The sequence below is a fragment of the Thunnus thynnus genome, chromosome 17, assembly GCF_963924715.1.
Source record: "Thunnus thynnus chromosome 17, fThuThy2.1, whole genome shotgun sequence".
Taxonomy (NCBI): Eukaryota; Metazoa; Chordata; class Actinopteri; order Scombriformes; family Scombridae; genus Thunnus; species Thunnus thynnus.
Genome location: NC_089533.1, coordinates 24,127,463 through 24,153,888, shown reverse-complemented (window position 1 = coordinate 24,153,888; position 26,426 = coordinate 24,127,463). Strand labels below are relative to the sequence as shown.

General features: G+C 37.5%; 3 protein-coding genes across 5 annotated transcripts; 1 reads left to right on the top strand and 2 right to left on the bottom strand.

Annotated features, from left to right (window-relative positions):
* Positions 1-777: 777 nt before the first annotated feature.
* tmem205 (transmembrane protein 205) lies at positions 778-3,714 on the bottom strand. Of its 2 annotated transcripts, none has more exons than XM_067570259.1 (4): positions 3,574-3,714; positions 2,351-2,466; positions 2,079-2,242; positions 778-1,917 (listed from the first exon to the last, which is right to left on the bottom strand). In XM_067570259.1, the coding sequence occupies exons 2-4, from the start codon at positions 2,448-2,450 to the stop codon at positions 1,615-1,617; spliced, it is 567 nt and encodes a 188-aa protein (XP_067426360.1). In that variant the 5' UTR covers positions 2,451-2,466; positions 3,574-3,714; the 3' UTR covers positions 778-1,614. The 2 variants fall into 2 exon arrangements, with proteins under 2 accessions (XP_067426360.1, XP_067426361.1); XM_067570260.1 differs by having other exon boundaries at positions 2,351-2,459; positions 3,574-3,713.
* A 3,131-nt stretch (positions 3,715-6,845) lies between these two features.
* Positions 6,846-10,156, top strand: elof1 (elongation factor 1). Of its 2 annotated transcripts, none has more exons than XM_067615700.1 (4): positions 6,846-7,007; positions 7,721-7,852; positions 7,941-8,011; positions 9,157-10,156. In XM_067615700.1, exons 2-4 carry the CDS (start codon positions 7,737-7,739, stop codon positions 9,219-9,221), a joined length of 252 nt encoding a protein of 83 aa, XP_067471801.1. In that variant the 5' UTR covers positions 6,846-7,007; positions 7,721-7,736; the 3' UTR covers positions 9,222-10,156. The 2 variants fall into 2 exon arrangements, with proteins under 2 accessions (XP_067471801.1, XP_067471802.1); XM_067615701.1 differs by lacking the exon at positions 6,846-7,007 and adding an exon at positions 7,059-7,161.
* Positions 9,906-21,506, bottom strand: cnn1b (calponin 1, basic, smooth muscle, b). Its single transcript, XM_067615699.1, has 7 exons — positions 21,257-21,506; positions 16,005-16,126; positions 15,807-15,873; positions 14,070-14,207; positions 13,557-13,673; positions 13,059-13,205; positions 9,906-11,790 (listed from the first exon to the last, which is right to left on the bottom strand). The coding sequence occupies exons 1-7, from the start codon at positions 21,314-21,316 to the stop codon at positions 11,545-11,547; spliced, it is 897 nt and encodes a 298-aa protein (XP_067471800.1). The 5' UTR covers positions 21,317-21,506; the 3' UTR covers positions 9,906-11,544.
* Positions 21,507-26,426: the final 4,920 nt, after the last annotated feature.

The window sequence follows — 26,426 nt, the reverse complement described above, 5'->3', positions numbered from 1 at the left end:
TAATTTCACTTGAAACTTCTTCTTGCTTCTGTAAGTCATGCCATGCAGAGATGAGTAGATAAACTTGTTCTTTGGTGAAACAAGATTTATTTCCTCATGTTGCTGTAGCAGGCAATCTGACGAGACAGCTATAGACCCAGTGCATTCCCTGAGAGGTTCAGAGCAGGTTTTTGGTCTCCTTCCTCGAGACACTTGGACTAACTTCCTTGTACAATATCTAAATGGACATCAAGGCACATTAACACAATGTCAGCCTGATAAAACAAACTGTGTTTGGAGGTCGTTTTCTGTGTTTATACCAGAGCATATTTTATTAGCTAGAAAGCAAGAAAAAATAAAAACAAACCTCATTAAATGATTACTGAATTCACGATCACAGATGGAGGAAACATCTTAAAAAAGGCCTACATAAATTACGTTTGGGAAAACATCCTTTTACTTTCAGTCCCTGCTTTTTATATTGAAATGAGTCCATTATAATCCATTAGTGCTGATGTTGTAGCTGTAATAGGGCCTCTAGCTTGCCAGCAAAGCTCTTCTCTGCGTTCAAGGCTGGTGCTCTCAAAATCTGATGTGCGTCACTGGTAATTACATTAAAAACCTGCCGATTTCAAATCCAGGCACCGTCTGTTGGGTCTGGGATCACTCATCCACATCAGTGTGAATCTATTAGGTTTAACAGAGAGTTTCTTTCTTTCTTTGCATGAGTAGAAAAAACAAAACAAAAAAGAGAGACCTATAGTATCAAATACGAAAAAATAACACTGGTTGTACATGTAAGAATATGAAAAGCATGCTGTTTAATTTTCCATTCACAGTGTTAATTCAACAGTGTTGACAAATTTAAAGTCCCCCTCCACTCAAAAATGTGTTTTTCTTCTTGTTGCTTCAGTTGGATGTTTGAGCTTCACTGTGGAGAATGATGTATGTGTAGAGTTTGACACAAAAAGGCTGTTTTTACACTCATCTTCTGAAGGGGGAAAGCGTCTCTGTGCTCACCTTAAATCTCAGTTTCAAGTTGATTTTGTGACAACTAGTTTGGAAGCCGATCATAGTCCAGTATGCAAATTACACAAATGGACTTTTCATTGAAGTAGGAGATATCTTGTGTCCAGCAGTTAAACTTAAAACATGACATTTTACAAATGAATTGCAGTATGCTATGCTGTGCTCAGCAATGGATCAACAAACCCGTCTCTGAATATACCTGAATATATGCCCAAACACCACCCCCTGCTGGTGATACAAGTAAACTGCCCATACGGGACCTGAGGTTTTTTGAATAAATTTTACTTGTGTATTTAGAAAAATTGACAGCCGGATAAAAGTGAAGAGCAATATTTTTTGGGGTTGGGGGGCGGGGGGGTCACTCATAAGGACACTTGAGACAGCTGAAGCTCCATCAGTGGTAACAAAAGTGATGCAAATTTTTTTGTAATTAAACTTACATAATATCACTTTCACTTATTCGTGGGCATTTTCAACTCAAGTCCATGTACAGTATGCTGGCCCTCTTGACTCCTAACATAATTTTCGCTATGACATATGAAATGCTGTATCAGAAATGGACTGCAAGATATTTTTCATGAATTGAATCTTGAAACCTAATCTTCTCTAAATGGTGGATAAATTCAGAGCTGTGTAGATCAAATTAGTTGTAGTGCAGATGAACCCAATCAGGTTGCAGAGGTTGGACAACCCGTGGTAGCGGCCAAACGTGCTCTTGTAGGCTCTGTACTTGGGGTCCTGCTCTTTGAGCTTGGTGTAACCCTCTTTCTGGCTGCCCAAGCCAATCTGGTCCCCCAGGCCATGCTCCTTCTCCACCTCCCTCATCTGGAACATCACCTCAGTGGCTGCTGGGCCGAACCACTGGGCGTTGAGACCTGCCATGATCAACGCCACAAAGTACAGAGCCATCTGCAGAAGAAGAGAAGAAACCTTACTGGAAGACAACATGATGATGATTTACTTTGAGTAAAAAGATCTGTCTTTCCAAGTCTTATATGTGTATAAGACTTGTGTAGAGTGTCACTCTAACAACAGCTACAGTTACTGTATATGTAAATGTGATGTTTGACCTGCACACTTTCATGCGAGTCCAGCAGCTCTCTGGGGTGATACACAGCATACACAGCCAGGCTGACAAAGTTGCTGCCCAGCAGACAGTAGAAGTATACAGGGAATAGTTTACTCTGCACCAGACCAAAGGTGTGCAGAGTTACCTGCCACACCAAGGCAAAACCTGCAGGCACAGACATCAGGATCAAGAAAAGGGGTCAGAGATCAAATACAGTGTTGAAACAGGAAGGCATATTTCCAACCATGATGGCTCATCTTGTGCACCTCATACCTGCAATAAAGGAGACCCAGACCTGCATGCCCCAGGTGAAAGAGAGCACCAAGAGGTGTAACACTTTGACCAGGTCTGTGGGATCCCCTTCTGTTACCATGGTGTCACTCTGCAAACTACAAACAGACATACAGGATATACACAGTTAGTATACATGTGTTTTGTTGACATTGGCTTTACAGAATTAAGGGTCCGACATTGTTGTATAATTAAAAATAATAATAACTTCAAAATCAATCTTTTTCTCCTTTAAACATTCTTTTCTTTTTTTGTCCTTATTAAAACCCAATATGTATAAAAGTAACGAAGTGGTGACCCATCACTTTGCCATCTAATGAAGGTGACAAATGGTGGAAATGACCATAACGCATTGTTATTACATTAAATTGTGTGTTATAGGTTAATATAAGCATGAATACCTTCCCATTCTCTTGAATGAAAAAGTGTGTCCAAACTTTTGACTGGTACTGTATATTCCCTTTGTTTTCCAAAATGTCATAAATTACAATAAATGACCATAAAATAAATCAACACCTCTATAAAATGATTAAATAAAAACTGAACATTAGAACCTTCATGAAGGATTTATTGCAGGGCTGTTTATTATGCTGTGTTAGTTTGTATCTGGGTGTACATAATAAACTGGCAAGTGAGTGTATTTGGGATTGCATGAGGTAGAGCTGTGTAAACAGTACCAATCACAGATATAGAGGATTGATAATCCATTTAATTTAACCATGTTTTACAGCTGGGTTCTCTGAGATGTTAACTACAGTTAGTAGTTATGTTTACAGGCAATTTTCATGAAATTAACGCACATTAGCGTTAAAGAACAGGGCCAGAGAGATAAAGTCTTGTATCTGTTCAGCCTGGTGCTCCATATGTGCAGCAGTCCTGATAAGAATGAGATAAGGGTGCAGAGGCAGAGCACATATAATATATTTCAGACGTCACTGACAACTATAACCTATTAAATCATCCCTAAGGCGACAACTTATGAAAACGGAGTGATAAAGGTAAATACACGACAGAGAAGCAGTGAAACCTGAGCTCTGTCTACTGCAGGTGAGACTTATTTTTTAGCCTGGGCTTGACAAGCTAACCAGCTTTAGCCTCTGAGCTAAAGGAGAGTTACACAAGTTTTATCTAAGCAGCGTTGCTGTCTTCGAGCTGTATTTCTCCAAGAGAAGAACAAATACTAACTGCACCTTACAAAAACTTACCTGCGCTTCCGCTTCCTTGAAGAAATTTGGAGAGCAAAATACTAATTGAATAACGTCAGTATGATCTGATCCACAGTTCAGCAGAGACGCTTCCTCTGTCACATTATTATGTCCACACGCCCCGCCCCTCGAAGAGAGACGGACCAATGGGATTCTTTGAAAATAATATTTACAACATGTACTATTTTCATCTGTTCATCTATTCATTTGATGTTTCTTGTCACAGTCACTTTATTGGTTGTAATTTTCTACCCAAATGTGTTTCTCCGTGACTCATATGTGTTCTTTAGATGAACAGCAACTTTTTCCATTCTGAAATATATTATATAAATTGATTGATGATATATTAAATGCATTATTTTGGCTTTTGACTTCTGATTGAATTTAATTCCCTTATCATGTTTTTGTGTGAATTTGAGTAAATTTCTCATCTCATTTCACAGAGTAATGACTGCTGCTGAAGTTGTATCTCTCACACTATGAAATGTGTTGTAACACATTTAAGGTATGACACTGTTATACGCTGTGGCTGTATGATGAGCAATGGTGGAAGGAGTACTCTACAGAGCCATAAGTAAAAGTACCAGTGTAAAAAGACACTCCATTACTAGTAAAAGTCCTGCATCCAAAATCCTACTCAATGAAAGTCCAAAGTATTTTTTAGCAAAATGTACTTAAAGTATCAAAAGTAAAATTACTGTTTCAGCAGGAAAACGGCCCCTGTGAATTATGTATTTTCATATTTTATATATATATATATATTGTTATATATATATATATATAACAATAATGTGTAAATTTTGCTGTTGTAGTTGATCAAGATGTAGCTAAACCTACATACATCATACCCAGCTCACTCTGAAGGGTCACAAGATAAATCTGAGGGGTTGTGACATGGTTAAAAGACAATGGTAGGATTTTTTTTTTAACTTCTACACATATTTGTAGTGATTTTGCCTACTATTCTCTAATCTTTGTGAAATATTGGATGACTTTACCTGTTCTGGCCTCAAACCGCTGTTTAAATGAAATCATCTGAGAAGTTTAGGGGGGAAACATCTCTTTGTTGGAGCTGCTCAACAACTCATAGACATCTGAAACATGACGAGGGGCCCCTACACTGCTTATTGGTAAGGGCTCACAAACTAAAAATGCTGGGAAACCCTTGTTTATTCTTTAACAATGCAGTGTAATTTATAAACTTATATGTTTTTTTAAAAATTTAGAATCTTGATCTGGAAGGCAACTAGTAGGCTTCATTACAGCTGTCACATAAATTTAGTGGAGTAGAAAAATAAAACAGTGTAAAATGGAAACACTCATGTAAAGTATCTCAAATTTGTACTTAAATACAGTACATGAGTAAATGTACTTGGTTACTTTCCACCACTGACAATAAGATACCTATTTGTCCATTTATACCTATTTATTTATATTTATACTTGATTTATTTATATCTATTCTTATTGACTGAAATATAGGAAGAGCTAGCAGGTCTGAAGATAGAGATAGAGAAGATTGTCATTGGTTTAAAAGTGGTGCAAAGTAAGTTCAAAAGATAGTTATGGTGGAAAATATAATACTGGTATATAAAAATGTATCATAAGAAAGAAAACAGAAAGAGCTAAAAGTAATACAAATATTATGAATGAAATGTTAATGTTGCATGTCCAGATGGTATACAGTCAGTCTCTATACAGAGCTGGCTAACTTGTCTTAACAGTGCAATATATTTTATGAGCTTATGTGGTTTGCATGTATCTTGTTCTGCATAGTAGCCTGTGACTAGATATCAGATAGATGTAGTTGTAAAATTTCCCTTTGAAACAAAGAAAAGTATAAGAATGAACAGAAATACTCGAGTACAGTGACCTCAAATCTATTTTTACCCTCTCAAACCTTGATTTTCCTCTTCTAGCTTGTCCTTAGTAGTTTTGAACTTACAGAATCCTTTGTTTTTTCCACACTGTATGGTAGTATCATATATGGTGTGGTAGAATCAGCAATTTTTATTAGGCTTTTATTTCATTTTATATTATTACCTTTTTTGGATAGCTGACATTAATAAGATGAAGCATAGAGAGAGAGATAGAGAGAGAGAGAGAGAGAGAGAAGGATGTCCCAGAGATCTTTCTCTGGACTCAAAATAGACATGTTGCAGTTATGTCTGTCACAGGAAGCCCCGATTTATCTTTATCTTTAACCTCAGAATTTGTATCCCATAAAAGTCTTTGATAGAACCACCCTGTGAAACACTGACTCTCCTCTTTGATCTATTTTTCATCTATTTCTGTGTCTCTGTGACACAGCAGGATCCTCACATATATACACAGACTTATTCTTTTTTTTGACTGCACTTTTAACTGCAGTTGATGTGACTTTTCATCATTGTTTGGGAGAATCCTTGTAACAGTGGGATCCTCAGCAGCAAACTGACATTGCTCAGCACACTGCTGCCTGAACAGCTTAGTGAAATGATATGGGATCAATGGCGGGCCCATGAGTGGGTTGGCCTCTGAGCAACCCTACTGAATTATGAGCTTTGGATGTGGTGGGTCATCTTGTTTGGGCTGGGCCAGGTGTGGAAACATCTCTAATAACTTGCATTGAATCATCACCAATTTATGTGGCTGTTGATAATGAGAATTTATCAGTTCACTTTAATGCAGCAAACAACAGACTCTACTACCTAAGCTGGGTAATCGTTAGAGGATTTAGATTTTTCTGGTTAAATTACAGCTGCCAGTGCATTCCCAAATCCCAAATGGGATTTTCATATATTAAATCAAACCTTTCTGAAGCAAAGTGCTGGTTGGGAACTTGCCTGCCAATACAGAATACCACAATAACAGAGGTGGTAATTCAGACTGAATGATCTTTTGGCAAGTGCTTCATCCAGCGTCCACTTGGTGCTATCCAGCATGAGTTGTACTATTATCCTTTATGGACACAAAAATGAATGATATTGGTGACCAACTAGTATGTCAAATATATCTCTGCTGTCCCTGATTATCTGAGCCCTGTCAGCAGAAATTAGTGATTGGATGGCTTAAAAGGGTCTTCAGTTAGAAGAGAGTGCACCTTGCGTACAACTTTTAAAAACAAAACTTAAAACTCATCTTGCAACTGTCTTTTTATGTATGGGCCTTTTTCTATCTATCTATCTATCTATCTATCTATCTATCTATCTATCTATCTATCTATCTATCTATCTATCTAATGATTTAAAGTCATGCTTTAACGTCTCTCGCTGGAGGAGGGAGTTCAACAAGATCCGACACTGTATTGGATACACAGGCTGTCAGTCTTCACTTTTGAACCAATCATAAATCGGACCAATTTCCCAACTAACCAATCAGAAGCGGTCCCGTAGAAACGCTGCATCCGGATCCAGCTGCATTCAGAGAGCATCCTCCGTTAAATACATCCCTCTGGTAAGACAACAGAAATGCAAAATACTGCAACCCAGTACAGATGAAACACGAACGACACCGTTGCATTATATGTTTAAAATCATTTTTAAAATAATTTATTACCTCAGGTAGAATTGAGCGAGATACTAGCAGTTGTTAGCGAGTTAGCTTGCTGGTGAGTAACGTTAGCGGAGGCTTTTTTGTCTCTTTGTGGAGTCTTTTTCTGATCCTGTGTGGCGTTAGGTGAGCTGTTTGGAAGAAATTTCAGCTACAGACAGCAGTACTACAGAAAATGAGGCTGTAATAAAACAGAATTGAGATTTATATGACATTGTACATTGAGGTTAACGTTAATTAATATCCATGAGGTTAAAGGTATGATGTTATCACAGGAGCATGTTATGATTTTACCTTCCTTTTAGCCAGGTAAACAGTGTTTTAAATCAAGCCATCACTGATGGAGGATGATGTGTTTATTATTGTTTAATATCTATATATACCATACCATAGACATCTAATGATTTGTTTAATAGGAAAATATGGCAGCAAAGTAGATAAAGTGACTGCTACAGTGGCTCAGTGAAATACCAGTCATTCATCAGTACACATACACATGCACGTTACTTTGGCATCTCTTTGTAAAACTGTCAACATGAAAGTGTCTGGAAATGTTCATAGCTGATGGAAAAAGGGAAAAAAAAGTTAATATTCAATTGTTTGTTTAATTTCTGCAGAGATACAACATCACAAATGGGGCGCAGAAAGTCCAAAAGAAAGCCACCTCCCAAGAAAAAAATGACGGGTAACCTGGACACCCAGTTCACATGCCCGTTTTGTAACCACGAGAAGTCCTGCGACGTCAAAATGTAAGTTCAGCTCAGTGTGACATCGCAATGCCTTAGAAATACAACTAAACGCGTTATGAACAATATGACTAAAATAACTGTTTTTCAGGGAACGAACCCGCAACACAGGAATTATATCATGCAGCGTTTGCTTGGAGGAGTTCCAGACTCCTATAACCTGTATCCTTTTAAGCAACTACAGATGGCACCATCATGTTAGACCAAATACTTTCAGTTATTGTGTTTTGTTTTGTTTTTTCTTCTTGGGTCATGTTCACCTGGATATCTCAAAGTCTTGTGAACAGATTTCTACCAAACTAGGTTGGGGCATGAGCAGAAGAACATGTGATTTTGTTTTTTTGTTTTGTTTTTTCAGCGAGGTATTTTATAATACATTTCTTAATATTGCAAGATGGGGCATTTTTTGATTATTTTCACTATTTTCTCATGAACTACTAAAAGAATTAGTGCTGCAACAATTAGTAAATCAATCGATTAGTTGCCAACTATGAAATCAATTGCCAACTATTTTGATAATCGATTAATTGTTTTGTGTCATTTTTTAAGAAAAAAAGTTAAAAACTCTCTGATTCCAGTTTCTCAAATGTGAATATTTTCTTGTTTCTTTAGTCTTCTATGACAGTAAACTGAATATCTTTGTATTGTGGACTGTTAGTGGGGACAAAACAAGATATTTAAGGACGTCACATTGGGCTTTGGGAAACACTGATTGACATTTTTCAACATTTTCTGACATTTTATAGACCAAACAACTAATCAATTAATCAAGAAAATAATCCACAGATTGATCAACAGTGAAAATAATCATTAGTTACAGCCTTAAAAACAATCATGCTTAGGTATGCAATGAGTGACTGTATGTACTTTAATCTAGAGCTGCAACAATTACCCTTTTAACTCATTAGTTAAAATTAATAAGCAACTATTTTGAAAATAGATGAATCATTTAATTAATTTGTCAAGCAAATATAACAGACATTAGATAGTTCCAGGGTCTCAAATGTGAAAATTTGAATTATTTTTGAATATTGAACTGGTGGTTGGACAAAACAAGACACCTGATAATTTCACCTTGGGCTCAAGGATATTGTGATGTGCATTTTTCACTGTTTCTAATAGTTTATGGACCAAACATTGATGATTCCAGTTAATATTAGTTGCAGCCCTACTATAATGCAGTTCTGGGTGCACATGCGGATGAAAAATGTCAAAACACTTTAGATTATTAAAAGAAGAAATCAGAGGATTGTGTGTGTCTCTTGTCTGTGTGCATTTTGAACATTCCTTAACCTTTGTTTCATCAGATCTGTCCGAGGCAGTGGATGTTTACAGTGATTGGATCGACGCCTGTGAGGCAGCCAATCAGTAGTCATGTTTCCCCTGTGAGCCTCCTTCTCTCTAACCTCATCCACATTTCACCCCTTCAATTGGTCCGGTGAATTGGTTCCTGTTCAGTCAGCACAATGTAGCAAAATTTCCCAAACGGTTGGAACATTGTTTTTCCTGTAAGTTTGTGACGTGCTAAGTTTAGTTTTGCTACAGTGTGGCTTGCTGAGCATGACACGTTCCTCTGGCTGGACCAGAGCACTGCCAATGTCGTTTAGACTCCAGAGTCCAAACCTGCCTGTATCAGTTCTCAATGTTTTCATGTCTTATGTCAGTGATAAGCTCACTGTAAGTGTTTTTTTATTATTAGATCATAATTTTCTGTTTTTTGGACCAAACTGTCACATAGTTAAGTAAAAAATGTAATCTGATATTTCCACCAGCGTAAAACATTCCATGTCTTCTATCGGTATTCTTTGTGTTTTATGGATGATATGATAATTCATTTTTTTTATATTTCAACCCTGTCACTCACTAATGCACTGAAAACTTTTTTGTAGGTTGACATTTTTTTTGAACTGCCTTTTGTTTTTGGACCACTATATATTTGTACTGCTAGATTTTATTATTTTCTTTTTAAAAATCACAATCATGTAATTTCTATTTACACTACTTTTGTGTAATTTCACGTCCTGTGTATTTTGAGGTAATGACAGTAAATCAGAACTGTATTTTTTAAGTGTTTTTATTGCACAAATGTCATGTTTAGTGAAAGGCATATAGGGAAAAAAAATCAAGAGGTTAGCAAAGATGAATAGTATGAACAATGTTGAAACACAGCCAACACATTAAAGGTGAAATGTTACTCAACATTATTGCCATTCTGGATCTCACAGAGTGGTAATGATGATAAGTGAATGCACTGTAAAAAATCTACATTCGCACATTTGATTGAATAAAAGCAATGTTTAGACCTTTGATGGATTGAAAATACAGTAAATGTACGTGTGCTTTTCTCCCCACTGTAAAGGTCTTACAACACTAGATGGCACTCTACTACAAATCATGGCTGCCAATGTCTTTGTTAAATGGCAATTAACAGTTAAAGAGCTCAAATCTGTTAGCTCATTTAGCACATCAACAACAAATTCTGACAGTCTGCACCTCATTTCATAATTCAAAGCCAATCTGAATGTTGTAACACCGGGGACCGAGCCTCTTCTGCTTATAACTTTGTAAATGTACATTTCTGCCTTTTAATGTTGAATCATGTAACAGCTAGTGGCACTTCTAATCTTACAATAACATTACATTCAAGACATTCGGTGGGTTACAACAGTATGATGCAGATTTTTTAAAGGGGAATCTATATGTAGCATGATTCACATTGCACATGGCTCTTTTGATACAAGGTGAAGCCAGTTAAAGTGCAAACGAAGCAACAGCACTAAAGCCAAAGTTCACTGTAGAAGACCTTTTACAAAAGGATGGAAGCAGAAATAACAGGACTCACTTGCAGTACAAAAACCACCGGTGATTAAGTTTACCATAATTTCAAATGGTGTCTTAACACCCAATATCACAACACCTACATTTGCTTCTTTAAACTTTATACCATGTCTGAAAGACCCCTCTACTTTTACCCCTCTACTCAATGCACATAAGCCATGTTAATTAGCGCTGGTAAAAGGCGTCATGGGTAATTTGGCAGGCTCATGAACATGACTATTTGTCAGCGCAGGTGCTCACAAAACAAAGCAATGTGTGCATCGTTAGTCAGGTCTTCTGTGTCATCCTTCGGAATGGCATCCTAAGAGTTTGCAGAGCTCCAATGTGGACGTGGACTGCTCCAAACTGGGTCAAAGTTCAATAGCACCAACACGCTTACTTGTTTCCTTTCAAGGAACTCTCAAATTCTGCTCCGTCAGTGTTCAAAGTGGATTGAAAAGGTCAGGAAGTGAGGCGAGGGGTATAAACAGTTACACATCTCTAATTACAATGCAAGTATAAAAAGAAGAAAAAAAATCTATAAATAGCAAAGGTCAAAAATCTCAGCTTCTGGGTGTTTGGGTATTTTTAGCAGTAATAAAATTCATTCGAGCAAACACATCTTTGCTGAGATACAGACGTTGGCCACAGCATGAAATTTTTGATGTAAGGTAAACACTTTTTTTCTTTTACCCATGGAAAGACAAACAATTCTTAGTACAAATATGTTTAGAAAAAGACGGGGAATGAAGACGGCAATGACAAGAGTCAGTGTTAAATAACAGTCTAGGAGTTTTGCTTGTCATAAAGACAGTTGCGGTTGGTTGTCTGAAGTTAAGCAAAGAGGAAGGAGGGGGGTGAGGCTGTCTGTGGTTTTCTTAGTCAGAGTACTGGTTGTAGCCGTCAAACTCAACCTCACTCCCGTTGTTGTAGTAGGCCTCGGTGGGGTTGGTGCAGTACTTGTTGTCATAGACCTGGCGGGGCAGGCCGTAGGTGGTCATGCCCTGCTGGGAGGCCACTTTGTTAGTGCCCATCTGCAGAGAGATGGTGGAGGTGTCACAGTTCTCCAGCTCCAGCTTCTTGTCAAAGATGTGCCTCCTAGTTCCAGGAGCGGTCATACCAGTCTGGCCGAAAGAAAGCAAGATGAAGGCTTCTTGAAAAAACATTCTGTAATGTAATACTTTCAAAGCTTCTTGAACAGACAGTGACTACTAATATATTTATATATATAGAATTCACATTAAAGAATAAGGCATATTATATATTATTATTATCATTATTATTATTATTATTATTATTATTGTTGTTGTCAATAAATCCCATGAAAAGACTAAATAGATCCAACTAACAACTCGTATCAAAAACCTGATACAGCTCTGTGCTGTGGAGCAACAAGAACACATAATGAGCCTCACTGTTGCACTAGCTGACATGTTCCATCATTATGATAAATATGGGCACAGTAGTTATTTATGAATTATATAAAAGTGGATCTTGTTACAATATTTTTTTCATATAATTGAACTGTCAATGTTTAGGTTGGCATTTGTGCTACCACTTGGAGAAGCTAGACATTTCAACAATTTATAGTTTGCTAAAATAATTATCCATTACCTTTAGCTAACCATTGATAGTTAGCTAAAAGTAATATAAATGGTTGAAAGTTCAACCAGTTATCCATTAGTTTGAGCCATTTCACCATTTACCTGCTACTTACAGCTGTTTCACCATTTATCGTTACTTTAAGCTAACTATTTCATCTGTTTAGTCATTACTTCTAGCCATCTTCTCTGCTTTCTTATTAACAGTTATGTGTTGTGACTGAGAGTGCATATGATTGAGTGTTGCCATAGTTTTCAGATGTTTCAGCTGCCTCAGTATGTGGATATGTTTTTTAAAATCATAATTTCTATTTTTTCAAATTAGTTGAGCAAATGTACCCCCTGGCAAATGCAGAAGTAGGCTACCCACTGGGGTACAAGTACACCTGGTGGGGAATCACTGTGGTAGAGCACTGAATGTATCTGAAACTGAATATAGTCCCCAACAAATTTACTATTTACTCCTGTTTTAGTAAGTTTTGCTAAAAACTGCAATGCCAAATTGTTTTAGGAAACAGGGAAAAAGAGTTACATCTTCAGTAAGAACCAATGGGCTTATGGCCCAAAGACAGACTAATGCATTACTGTTTTTTGTCTTTTTAAGGGATCTGTTGACAATATGCAAGTACAGAATAACAACAGCCTTACAATTATAATAATTAAATCTCAATTTTTCATACAAAATGAAAATGTGAAAATATGTGATGAACCTTTAAGTCTGAAATTTATTCCAGGTCAAAGTGTAAAATGGATGAATACAGACATCATGTAAAGTGCAAGTCTCTCCTCACCTGGCTGGCTCCCTTGTTGGTACCCATCTGTAAGCTGATAGTAGACTGGTCCAATGGGTTGTCCATGCCTATCTTGGAATCATACAGATGGCGTCTTGTACCGTAAGAGGTCATGCCCTTTTGGCTGGCAAGCTTGTTGGTGCCCATCTAGAGACACAGCAAAACAGAGTGAGCATTTGCCAAATTAATACAAATTTAAGATCACACCTATTGTGCCTAATTTCCTGTTAATCTGCTATCATTCTGCTCTACATGAATCATCCCTACATCCACACATGTATATCTTTGTCTCTAGATCCGTCATGTGTCAAAGCAGGGCAGCTGTGAGAAGATTCGAGAAAAGATGTTTCTGTAGAGATTCATTCAGCATAAGTCCAGCAGGGGGCACAACAACAACCTACTGGGAGGTGTCTTAAACCAGCAGAACTCCTCTGGACACAATGCTTCATGCAGGCATGGTCATAAAGTAGATTACAGGTTTAGATGTGCTGTTCTGACCTGCAGGCCTATGATGTTACGTCCCTCCCTGAGCTTCTCTGGAGCAAAGCGGCGCTGCTGTTTCTCAGCGTACTTCACTCCTAAGTCGTACTTGGAGTGGAAACCTTTGGACTTGGCCTTGGAGAGAGAAATGGCAGAGACAGAAAGGAAAATGGTGGTAATAAGAGTGTATTTCATACCCATATTGTTTTTATTATTTATTCTACTACTGTTGCCACATTGTAGTCTTAGTCCATGGAACACAAAGCACTCACATAGATGGGCTGATACCTTGACTAATGTTATACTGCAACATATACGCAGAATACCTATATAAATATCACAATATACTTATGTACAGCCATTGCTTGCAGTGATTGGTGTCTGTAGCTTAAATCTCCCAAACAGTTACTCCAGTTTTTATTAATTGCATCTGATGTTTGAGTAGTAATCAGTGGTGAGTAAAGCTCAAACATTAAACTTTCCTACAACAGATGTCACAGTAACATCATGTGTTTGTATAGTTGTGCTTACCATTCCAGCCAGAGCGATGAGTGTGCACTGGACCTGAGTGTGGTTGACATTCTCAAACAGATCGTTGGCCTCGAAGATGTCATGCGGCTTCAGGCCGTACTCTGTGATTGCGCGGACAAAATTCCCGATGTTTTCCAGCTGAAGAAGAAAGAAAGCGGACAGAATGGAAAATGGAATCAGTTGCGAGGAGCATATATTTGGCCTGTTGCATACAGCGTGATTTGTTTCCTCGTGTTTCACATGTGAGAATTATTGGATGCAACAGAATCAGCTGTTTCTATCTGCTGATGTCATTAGAGTTTTGTGTGGACACCTGAAAGAATAATTGGGATGCTAATACTTTAAAAGAAATTCATTGATTGGTATTGATATATAAAGACCTGTATTCTATCTGTGCATTGCCTCCCTAATGTTTTACAGTTTTACAGCGACAGTATTTAAGCCTGACATGCATAGGTGAGTCAAGAAAGTCTATATCTTTCCAAAATTTTTGAGACAAAAATATATTAGCACATCAACAAAATCTATTCCAGGTATTCCTCAAAAATCTTTTTTTTTGTTATCCTCCCATTTATTTTTTTATGTACCTTTAAAGTTTTTGTATCATACGCAACTCACTGTAAGTGATGACCTGTATGCATTTCTTTCATTTCATGCTGATCAGTTATGTCTGTCAGGTATAGACAGTATATTTACTACATCACTTTACACAGAAAGACCATTTTACATTTAATACATGATGTAGTATCTATATTTTTATTTCACTAAATTGAGCTGTTTTGCATACTGTTAACACATTTACAATTATATTAAAGAGCAGCTGCTGTTACAGTCACCTTAGCATACTTTTTAGCTAACTAACATTACTGGAGTTGTTGTGGGTGTATTGACGTCACATAACTAAGTAGCTTTGTAGCTTAGCCACTTAGCTTAGTTACTAAGTAGCATATTTTAGAGAGATACAGTTGAATCTTGATATATTTGCTAGTTTGATGATTTCATGATAGTTATACCTTTAATAAACCTATTTGTTCACTGATTGATGGTATACTGTTCATTAGTTTATCATCATATATACTGCATGTATACATTAATGTGCCATTAAATACATTCAATTATTTTTGCATTTCTTTATATGCAGTGTTGACATGTTTGCTACATATACAGTTGAAATGGTCTCGGAGACACTGGACGAGGAGTCAGTGATGGGTTAGACATAGAATCTGACAAAAGTAAAAGTGACCATCAAGTAAATAATTGTGTAAAATGCAATGCACCAGTGTGCAATGATCACAGCAGGAAAAGGTAGTTTGTATGACTCATTTCTTTTAAAATGTGTAAAAAATTAAAAATAAAAATGACAAATGTAGAATAATTCTTCTGTATGATTCAAAGAATTATTTGATGCAAAATTATGAAGCTTTACAGTTAACATTAACAAAAGCGGCTGATTTTTCTGATGACCTATGCATTTTTTGGAAAGATTTTTTGGAAAGATCTTCAATAAAGCCTTAAAAGCACTGTTTGCTTTGTTCAGACCTGTAAAAAGCTAATGAAGCCATGCTTTCATTTGATTCATTAGATATGGCAGCAACTTTATGGAATGTAAATAAGCTCTGTGTTGTCAATGCCAATACGACAGACTAACCAAGTTCCACATGCTCTGGAAAATGACCCTGACTTTGAGACTAGCAGGACAAATAAGGCGTAGTTCTTTCCATGGAGCTGGTGCATTACCTGGTGCCAGTTTTGACTGGAGTTGTTGATCTTTCTCACAGAACCTGGCTGAAGAACGTTAATGAGTCTATAAAGGAGAAAGAAACACAATTGGTATTAAACAAAAATTTCAATCACCTTCATCATAGTCCAGATATTAATATGATAAAGATTCTGTGCTTCAGTGTGTGTTGACAGAAATCCTCCACCTCCACTCACTCGCACAACAGGACTCCATTCTTCAGACCCTCCATGAAGTTATCCCCGATCCTCTTGCCAGTCACATCCTGAATCCACAGCCTCAGCTCCTCCTCCTTATGGGGGTCATACTTCCCTGCAAGCTGAGGGTGGAGCAGAGGTCAAAGGTCAAACATAACATCTGACTTTTGCTAATTAATCTGTTTTGTTACAGACTAATTTTAACTCAAACTATCCCACGATTGAACTCATTTTCAACTCTCCCACTCTCTACTGTCAAGCCTTTGGTGCTTCTACTGAATTTCACCAGAAGGACAAAAAAAGAACCAGGGTCAGTATAATACATCCTGTGGTGCTGACACATAGAAAACAGATGCACAATATCCCCTTGTAGCTCTTGTGAAAGAACAAAAAGTATTAATGTATGCACCAAACGACTCGCTGAGCTAGTGTCAAATATTATCCAGCGGAATATGAATTCCATTTGAGATTATTAAAATTTAGCTTTGGATGATAATGTGTATTTTGCCGGTACGTAATTTCCAATCATTTCCAAAAGCTTTCCTGGCAAAAACTGTGCAATTGTGAACTAATTAGGAATTTCCTTTGAAAGAAAAGCTCCATTTAAACCAAGGTAAATATTCATTTATGATTCATTATTAACAGAAAAACTTTCAATTTTCACATTTTTGCATATTCAGCTGACCTGTTGTGCACTGACAAAAACAGATTACACTAGCAGTTAATTGCAATGAAATCATTGGAAGTGTACCAAGTGAAAATGAACTCTATTATGGTCAAATGACATAGTTCTTTCTTTTTATGAAACTTCCAAGGAAATTATTCAGAAATTACAGACCCGTGTTATGTAAAGTGTTACCCTTAAAACTCTCAGTGGGAAAAATACAGTGAAATTCTCTGTGGGATGGAAAAAAAAGTAGTAGAATGTCACTTAAAATACTGTATATACAATACTCAAATCTTACTAAGGTACATGCACACACACACACAAGGAAATGTTTTTCTACTTCAGTTTAATACAATGTTTCTTTCATGCCTAATTTCAGGTTTTCAATGACTAAAATAACCTCTCTCATAAGGGATGGCATGCCATAACTGTACTGTCTTTGAAAGTCTTACTGTATAATAAAAAAATACTTTGAGATGAGGGGTATAAAAATAACAGGAGGAAAAAAGAAAATGAAAAAGGCCTGTGGACATTCCTGCATGAAGAAACATACTGGCCTCCTTCGCGTCTCTCCATGTATTTCCTTATTGGCACAAACACATCGCCCTAATACTTTGAATTCTGGCATGGGGTTTAAGGCTGTTCCCCCCCCTTGCACACACGCACACACTCACACACATACACACACCCCCTTGTCCCCTTTTCCTGAATGTTCTGCAGATAAGTCTTCACAGTCTGGGATCAGCAGCCAACACAAACAAGTATTTCAAAGCAGCAGGGATAGCGTAGCTTCCAGTCCATCACACCAAACTTGGGAGAAACAGCTTTCCCAAACACTCCTCCCTCTCCCTCGACTGTCCTGCTCTGCTTCTCCCATTGGCCAGGCTCATATTTCTCTCTTTCTCTCGCTCTCTCTCTCCCTCTGGGTTTTCCAGAATCTGCCCTTTTACAGTGAGTTGACTATTCAGGCAAACCACGTCTGATAAAGGCAGGCCAAGATCGACAGGTCCTGCTTCCAGTCGAGGTACTTCAGCTCAGAGTTTGATTTTGTTGTGTTGTTCTTTTCATTGTAGAGCTCAGGAAAGCAGAACTGGTTGTTTTTTCTGAGCTTTTAAAGACATTTTAGATTCACAAACATGAATCACATGAAGAGAAAAAGCATAAAAACATATAAGAAACAACATAGGAGAATTTTTGTGATGTTGTTTAATGACACTTGATTGATGGACTATGGTGTAGGTGATGCCAGAAATGTGCCAAGAAGCCAGTTGTGGAAGAAGTACTCTTCTCTAATCTAGATCTTTACTTAGGTATTGATGTACTTCAGTACTAGCACATCAGCTTAAAAATACGCCATTACAAGCAAAAGTCCTGCATTTAAAATGCCACTTAAAATATAGAAGTATTATCAGCAAAATGTACATAAAGTATCAAAAACAAAAGTACCTGTTCAGCAGAAAAATGGGCCTTGACTGATAAGTGATTATCTATGACTTTATATATGACTGATGCATCAATGTATAAGTAGCATCATGCTGTGGTACATGATGGACAACAGTATTTTAACTACTTTATGTGCAGTACATGCTTGGTAGGTGAGCTTAGTGGTTGTCAACCTGGGGGTCGCACCCCCTTCAAAGGGTCACAATATAAATCTGTGGAGTTGTGAGATGATTAAAGTGGGAGGAAAGAAGAACAAAGAAGAAGAAGAAAGTTCAACGGCACAAATTTGGACTTTTTTCAATTATTTTAGATTTATATTTTTGTAAGATCTTGGATAACTTTACCTCTTTGGCCTCCAACAATTATTCACATGAAATCATCTGACAAGTTTGGTGGGAAAAATCACTCTTTTATGGAAATGCTAACAACTCTTTGAAATGCAACAAGGGGCCCAAACAAGACACTGCTTTGGTCACAAGACACACATGTAGGGAATCTATGGTTTAATCTTTAACAATGTGTTGTATTTTATAAGCTTTTCATATGTGTTTATGTTCAATCTTGATTAGACAAATAACAAGTAACTACAGCTGTCAAATAGGCCAAATGTAATCGAGTAAAAAGAACAATATTAGTGTAGATGTATCATGTAGTATAAAACAGAAATAGCCAAGTGCAAGTACTTCAAAATTGCATTTAAGTACAGTACTTGAGTAAATGTACTTTTCCACCACTGCAAGCAGCCTACCGAAAGCCAGCACTGAATGTCTGGTTAAATTAAAAATTGATGTCTGGTAAATTTTTAATCTTGAATCAGGGACTGTTCAGACAGTTCCTGATTCAAATTACAATTTATGAAATGTTAGACTGTGTTTTATTTAGACAACGTTCTTGTACAGCTGCTCATGTTTAGAAATGTTTGCCTTTTTTTGTTAAATGAAAAAAACGTTTTTGATAGATAAACAAACATTAAATAGAAAAAGCTTCAGTGACATGATTTTTTTTCTCCTGCAGTGTAAAATAGATCCCCTGTGTGAGCTGCTGGCACGGCTTTGTCTCTGCCATCTATCAGACGCACTCCTGTCCAACTGGTTTCTTTCAGGACAGTGTTTTGTCGTTCCTGACTCCGATGTAAACTGTTTAGAATAAGGACACTTTCTCAAGTTCCAAGTCAGAGCCCGGTCATTCCTTAAAAGGCCATTAGATTATGCTGATGTACCTGTCAGTCTCTCTGCTGCATCTCTGCTCCTCCCTGATGTCATGCTGCTGGAACTCACCATCCCTGCATGACCCATGAACACCTCCTACTCAGCTGTTTGTTACCTGGAAACTTTGACTCCCCCCCGCCCCCCTTCCCAGCTTACATTGTCTGACTTTGTGAACATAATCCACTAACCAAAATAGAGAGATGACAGCGAAGCAACTGCCAGACTATAGTGCCAAAATCTCAAACCGCCATTGCTGACTGTGACCCTGCTGATGATGAATAACAGCAATGCAGTGCACCTCTGTGTGAGATTAAAGCACTGATGAGAGATGGCACTATTCAGGGAGGAGGCGACTTCCCTCCAGGACAATGATGACGATGATCTGGGTGTTGGAATAGTCACAGGCTGACCTTTCTCATTCTGAACACAGACTGTCAGCAGCTCTGAGTCATCCCAACATACAGACTGCCATTCAGTAGTGGAATGTAACTGTACTTTAGTCCAAATTTGCGGTACAGTACCAGTCAAAAGTTTGGGCACACTTTCTCATTCAAGGGGATGGGAAGGTGTGTCCAAACGTTTGACTGGTACTGTATTTCTACTTAATTTGACTCTTTCTATTATATGCTACTTATTACTACTACTTTGCTATGTTTCATAGGGAAATATTGTACTTTTTACTCCTTTAAATTACTTTACAGATGAATATTTTACACACAAATGTATCATCATCTAATGAAATCTTGATACATTTTATAGATTAAAATACCAACAGTGTATGAAATAGTTAAGATTAGCTCCAACGAGACTCCTGACATCATATTAATACATCTTATATGTTTAATGCATCAATAATAATCATACAATATTATAATATACAATAATGTAACACTGACAGGTGCCAACTCTGATGTATTGAGTACTTTAACATTGATATTTTAAGTATATTTTGCTAGTAATACTCCTTTTTACTTAAAAAGACTTATTTTTATTGAAGTAGGATTTTGAATGCAGGCCTATTACTTGTAATGGAGTATTTATACATTGTGGTACTTAATGTAAGTCCACCACTGACCCCATGTTGCCCTTTTTCACTAAAAACTCACAAACTACCTTTTGATTCATAATAATCTTTGTCATGTCCTTTTAGTTTTGCAAATCAAGCTTTACTTAAATATTAAAATAATCTTCATATACATATTGACTCATTCGATTCATTTTTTACAACAAGCCGTCACTTTACTGTTTGTGATACACATCTTTCAGTCTGGTTTCTTAATGCCGAATAGATCGATGAAGCGATAACAGAAGAATAATGGAGCATATGCAGTACAATTCAAACTTCCTCACCATTGTGTTGCACTCTCACAGACTAATAATGCCCTGACCCCTCCATAATCACTCAAATTATTTGGCCACTAAGACCTACTTTCAGCTCCAAAACAATCACCTCCCTCACTGTGTGATCTATTATCAAAAGGCAGGAGTGTGTCACCAGAGCTGTTTCCCAAGCACACAACCTGGAATCAAAACTGGATCCAATTAAGGTGCACATAAAGACATCTGCTGTAAGATAAGACTTATCACATTTTCGGGTACATTTTTGTGTTCTTTCTTATCTATGATGCAGCAAAGGCCAACATGTTCTTTACCAAGGTTTCATCCACCAACATCCCATATTTTCTCCATACCAAGGGCCCAAATATCTATCAACCATTTGACCCAAAACCCACTTTATAGGATTCTGTTTGAAGGAATAATGAAATAATAAAAATATTCAGTCACAGTGGGATTACCAGAGGGATTACAGTATCCTTCGTCATGCTGGGGCCCCCCTCATCGACCCTTAGTGGACCCCTGACCCCACTTGCTCCACCTACAACGTGCCTATATTCTAAACAAACTTCATAATAATGTGAAAAAGGTAAACCTACCTTACTCTTGACCTCTGCAGACAGTCCGAAGGCCGGGCCGCTCCTGAAATGTGTTGACATTCTGTTGTTTTTGTCTATTTACAGTGAGAGCAGAGGGAGCTTTAAAAATGGAGCAGCAGGTTTCAGCTCTCTGTCCGGGGCAGGGGAAGCACACAGAAAAAGTCCCGAACAAATCCGTGGGTATCTCCTTTTATTCTTCGTAGTCGTGCTCGGACCTGCTGGTGAGGCGTTTGGGCAACTTTCCGACACTTTTCTGAATCTTTTTTAAACTCTTCCCATGTGTGTGCTCTCTGATTGGCTGCGGCCGCCGTCCAATCCGGACGCAGCCTCCTCTGATCGGGGGGAGTGATGTCACCGCTCGGGTATTAGATTTAATCAGTGTCACTTTTTCCACCTTCGGGCAAGTTAGGGATGCTTTTTACTCGTGTTCAGATGCACTTTGCTAAAGTTATGTCATTGTCATATTCAGTTATCAGTCATAGCCTTAAAATGCATGTCAGGATCAATACCAAACATTTCCCCCTATCTGATTTAACTGTGATGAATCATCAAATATTTCAGTAAACCTATACAAGTATACTGTATGTTAATCCACATAGAGATAATATAATGATATCCTACTAGAGAAGAAAGGTATTTTAAAAATGAAAAAATATTAGATTATTAAAGGACTGAATATCACTAGTGCTTACATGATGTTGATAATGATACAGGTCTAATTCTGTAATAACCATCAATAATAATATGCCTGGCAGAATGCTCACAATGCTAAAACATTGATGTTTTGCAGGTAATATTTCCCTGGTTCAACATCTTACTTAAGATCATGAGCTTGCTAACATTTGCTAATTAGACAAAGTGCAGCTCAGGTTAATTAGTTTTGCAGGTATTTGGTCATAAACCAAAGTTTTGGGCTTGATGATGACACTAAATGAAAAGTGAGAGAGTCACTGATGTCATATGAATTTGTCCTCCAGGGACCTTGAATATCTGTAGTAAATGTCAAGGTAATCCATTCAATTTTTCACAACAAGAATGTGAACTTTATGGTGACGCTAAGGAAAAAGTCAGAGGATCACAAAAGTCATTAGGATATACACAATATATCGTCTTGGGACCATGAATGTCTGTATAAAATTTCATGGCAATCAATCGTTATTGAGATATTTCAGTCTGGACCAACAGACAGACTGATATCACCCTCCATATTTCATGCCATCCAGGACATTTAGATGTGTGATGTTCTCCTAAAAGGTAGGATACATTAGGTGGTTATTGAACTTTACATGTCTGAAATGTCCTATAATTCATTTTCACTGCATTCTCAATGGTGCAATGATTTTTACATTTCAGTTTTATCTAAACCTGCTTATGGACACCTTTTGCATGCTAGTAGAGGGTCACTATAATGTCTGAAAGATAGGTCAAGTTGAGTTATGAAATTAAGATTGTTGACAAAATAATCTCACGACAAGGTCCATGTAGTAGCTTTTGTGGAGTTTTCAATTGTATCCCAAGATCTGTTGTCATGGAATGTTAGATATTCAAACTTCCACTCTTCTGAGCGCTTCAAGGACTTCTCATCTATGTTGATATTCATACTTGACCTTGTAAACAGCAGCTGATGATACAATCTCACAAGATCAATGTAGTATCTGTTCTGTTCTCATTCAGTGGTATCAAATGATCATTTCAATCTCAATTTTTAAGCCAACATGAATGAAAAGTCTCAAAACTGTTTCCAAGGTCAAAAATGAACTTTCAGTCCCAGTGTTAGATGGATTTAGGTTTTACTCTATTTAGGTTTTAGTTGTAAACATGTGAGCTATTTGGGGTTTGATTTGAATTATTCAAGACACTCATAACCTACATGCCTGTACACTAACCTTCACTTGTTCTCTGTGTTATTTTACATGTTTCACACTTTGAGAACCTTGCAGGTCCTGGACAGGTTTTGCTTTACCTGCATTACAACACAGGGATGCTGGAGGAGTGTTGATAAAATCCACTATTTCACTTTCAATGGATGCTGTTATACTGGTTTCTGGATTTTCTTCTTCACAAATCTCTCTTCACACCATTAACCACAAAGACATTAACACTAACCAACTAACTGAAAAACTACCATCAGCATCTTGGTGACAATGATCTGAAACACATTTTGACCACATTCATTCTTTAATTGTAAAAGTGCTACAGATGATCACTTAGTATCTTTCAGTATGCAAAATGTTATAATTCATTTTACATTTTTTCACTTTTATCCCTTAAAATATGGTATAATTTGGTTTCACATGGTGAATAAAGTTGTCTCCAGAATTATAATTTCTTATCAAAATTCACAATTAAAAGAATAGTTGGACATTTTTGGAAATACGCTAACTCTTTCCAACCAAGAAATAGTCTGCCACATAACCCCCCATAAGATGATAAATTGTCTTTTTCACATTTAAGTATTTGTATGGCTGAACAAGACATAAGGTGTTGATTAGTGAGTGTTGGCAGGCAGATGTTCTTACCTGGACAGAAACAGGCTAGCTGTTTCCTTGTTTCCAGTCTTTGTTCTAAGCTAAGCTAACTGGTTGCTGGCAGTAGCTTCATATCTACAGTACAAACATGAGAGTGGCATCATTATTCTCGTCTAACTCTTGGCAAGCTGTTTTGAAATGTTTCCAGTCTTTGTGCTAAGCTAACTGACTTCTAGCTGTAGCCTTAAATTTAACACACAGATATGAAAGTGGTATCAATGTTCTCGTCTAATGCAGGGCCACAAAGTGAATAAGCATTTTTTTTTTAAAAAGTAAAAGTCATTTCTTTCTTTTAAAGTAACAACCTTTTCTTAGGGGAGAATCCTGAAAAATCAGTTTAAAATACTCTTACGTTAAGAAGAGTGGCATTGGCCACCTTGAATTCTTTTCTCTCCAGTTGTTGAAACCAGAATATACAGTGCATGTACTGTATACCCATAAACTGCTGTGGGATTGATTGCAGCATATTTGACATGTGTTTGACTGTGCGTGGAAGCTACTGTTGGGCTTCTGACGTCACTCTGGGAACAATGAGGTGGTTTTCTATTTTACTCCAGTGTGTTACTCCTCTCTCTCTCGGCCATAGGCAGGCAGGCGGATGACAAGGACAAGAATGCGGCAGATTCAGGGGGTCTCAGTAGTGGAAAGAGTCAGAGGGGGGATGGAGGAGGTGGCTCAACTTCTCCCTAAACAGCATGATTCACCCTCTCCTCTCTCTTTTGTGTGTGTTTGTGTGTGTGTCACTACCAGACGCATGGTTGGCATGGCGGATGTAGCTGGAGAGGAACATTCTGGAAAAGGCCAGAGATGGAAGGATGAAAGAAAGAGGGACAGACCGAGTTACAGTAAAGGGGATATGTGGCTGCGGTGGTGGTGATGGACAATGAAAGAGTGCAGACGCAAGATTACTGGACATACACTGTTACCCAGTAACAATGCAAAGGGCTTCAATCAGTCGGTGGAGGAATTACACACAAACACACACACAGCTGAAAATAATTACTGCAAAGCAATGGTCTGCATGACAGACTTGCACTGACCACAACACTACAGTTATGTTCACAATGTAACACTGCAGCTGTGATATTTCTTGGAAAAGAAAAGTGCCAGGTGACTGAGGAATAAAAACACACATCACATGACCTTTTCTGTTGGAAATATGGAAAATTAGTTTAACTTCAGTTGAGTCCAGCAACTGATTTATACTGATCCCACAGCAACAAACACAGATAGAGATGTGGCATGATGGACAAATCTGATTAAGGGAGAGTAGCGGGTGTCATCGCAAGATGTTTATTCACTAATACACCTGAGATATGATATCTTAACATTGTGTTTTACAGCAGGTGCCTATAGAGAGAGGTAACACTGCAGACAGCCTGATGAGCGCCATGGTCATGGCTACTTTTGAAGACACTGAAGTCCCCTCTTCTGTAATGTTTCTGGGGATTTTAACAACCTGAGAAGTAGTGTAAATTCTGTAATCACACATGGTGGATTTGAAGGCTGATTCTGACATTTTTACACTAAATATTTTCATATTTGGCTGTTTTTTTGCCAGAAAATATTAAATAAAAATATAATAATACAATATAATAAAGGGATTTATTATTTCTCCACCAGAATTACATCCTGGCAGTGTGTAGAAGGCTATGATATGATTTACAGAAAGTAAAATTAAGATTAAGAAAAGTAAAGTAAAATATTTAGCATTTCACATGCACACTGCACAGGTCAAATCTGGATGCATGACCTCAGTATTTTATAATACCCTGGCTACAGCCTTGATGAGCTCAGTGCTCCAATAACCAGCTAGTAAAATCCAACAGAGAAGAATACAGAAACACCATAATGGACCTCATTAACTGGTTAATCTTCTACCTCATACGATTAAAATTTAGTCTAAGTTTTATTTTTGTCATTTGTAATTTTTCTAAGATGAATCAAGGTTATCAAAGCACATTAGGTTACCATAAACAGCCTGCTGGAATATAGAAATCTGCATACGAAAGCATAGAGACTTAGAGACTCATTTATGCATGCTCTTTCTCTCTCACACACACACATATACACATACACACACACACACACTAAGCGAGGGTCTTATAAACATTTCACAGAGAGAAGAAGAAGCACACTCATGGAATTTGGACACTTTATTTGGGCATGATGGGAGAAGGGAAGGGCCTAAGTCGGCTGGGAGAGGGATAAAGATGTAATGTCTTGTGAAGGAGGAATCCCTCACACTAAAAATAACAGACTACAGTCTGATATTCACTGCGAGGTGGGCTTTGCTGTTTACGTTGGCTCATTTGTTCATTTGTCACTTTGGCTAATCGGCTACTTCTGGGTGCATTTACTGCGTTGCAAAGTGTCATGTGGATGGTAGCTGATGAGTAAAGAGGCCTCATTTAAGGGAAAGACAATAAATGTGTCACCGTTTTATCAACTAGAGGGAGAAATTCTGTGATAATGTGCTTTGTATTAACAGTATTCTTACTTTAAATGGCTGTAGGTGTTTTATGAGACTGTGTTTTTCAATGACTAAGTTTGGATGGCAAGAGCAGTTTAACTGTTTCACTCTTGATTTACAATTTCTAATTTCCACTGGGACGGAAACATACACACAGAAAAAGTATTTC

Bases quoted from the DNA above. Each gene is read 5' to 3' on its own strand.
- elof1 (XM_067615700.1), top strand. From the start codon at position 7,737: ATGGGGCGCAGAAAGTCCAAAAGAAAGCCACCTCCCAAGAAAAAAATG. The intron at 7,853-7,940 runs GTAAGTTCAGCT...ACTGTTTTTCAG, and splicing joins AAGTCCTGCGACGTCAAAAT to GGAACGAACCCGCAACACAG. The intron at 8,012-9,156 runs GTATCCTTTTAA...TTGTTTCATCAG, and splicing joins GTTCCAGACTCCTATAACCT to ATCTGTCCGAGGCAGTGGAT.
- cnn1b (XM_067615699.1), bottom strand. From the start codon at position 21,316: ATGTCAACACATTTCAGGAGCGGCCCGGCCTTCGGACTGTCTGCAGAG. The intron at 13,206-13,556 runs GTCAGAACAGCA...CTGTGTCTCTAG, and splicing joins GTAACATCATAGGCCTGCAG to ATGGGCACCAACAAGCTTGC. The intron at 11,791-13,058 runs GTGAGGAGAGAC...TCTTTCGGCCAG, and splicing joins CCAACAAGGGAGCCAGCCAG to ACTGGTATGACCGCTCCTGG.
- tmem205 (XM_067570259.1), bottom strand. From the start codon at position 2,450: ATGGTAACAGAAGGGGATCCCACAGACCTGGTCAAAGTGTTACACCTC. The intron at 2,243-2,350 runs GTATGAGGTGCA...CTGTGCCTGCAG, and splicing joins CTGGGTCTCCTTTATTGCAG to GTTTTGCCTTGGTGTGGCAG. The intron at 1,918-2,078 runs GTCAAACATCAC...CTTCTTCTGCAG, and splicing joins ACTCGCATGAAAGTGTGCAG to ATGGCTCTGTACTTTGTGGC.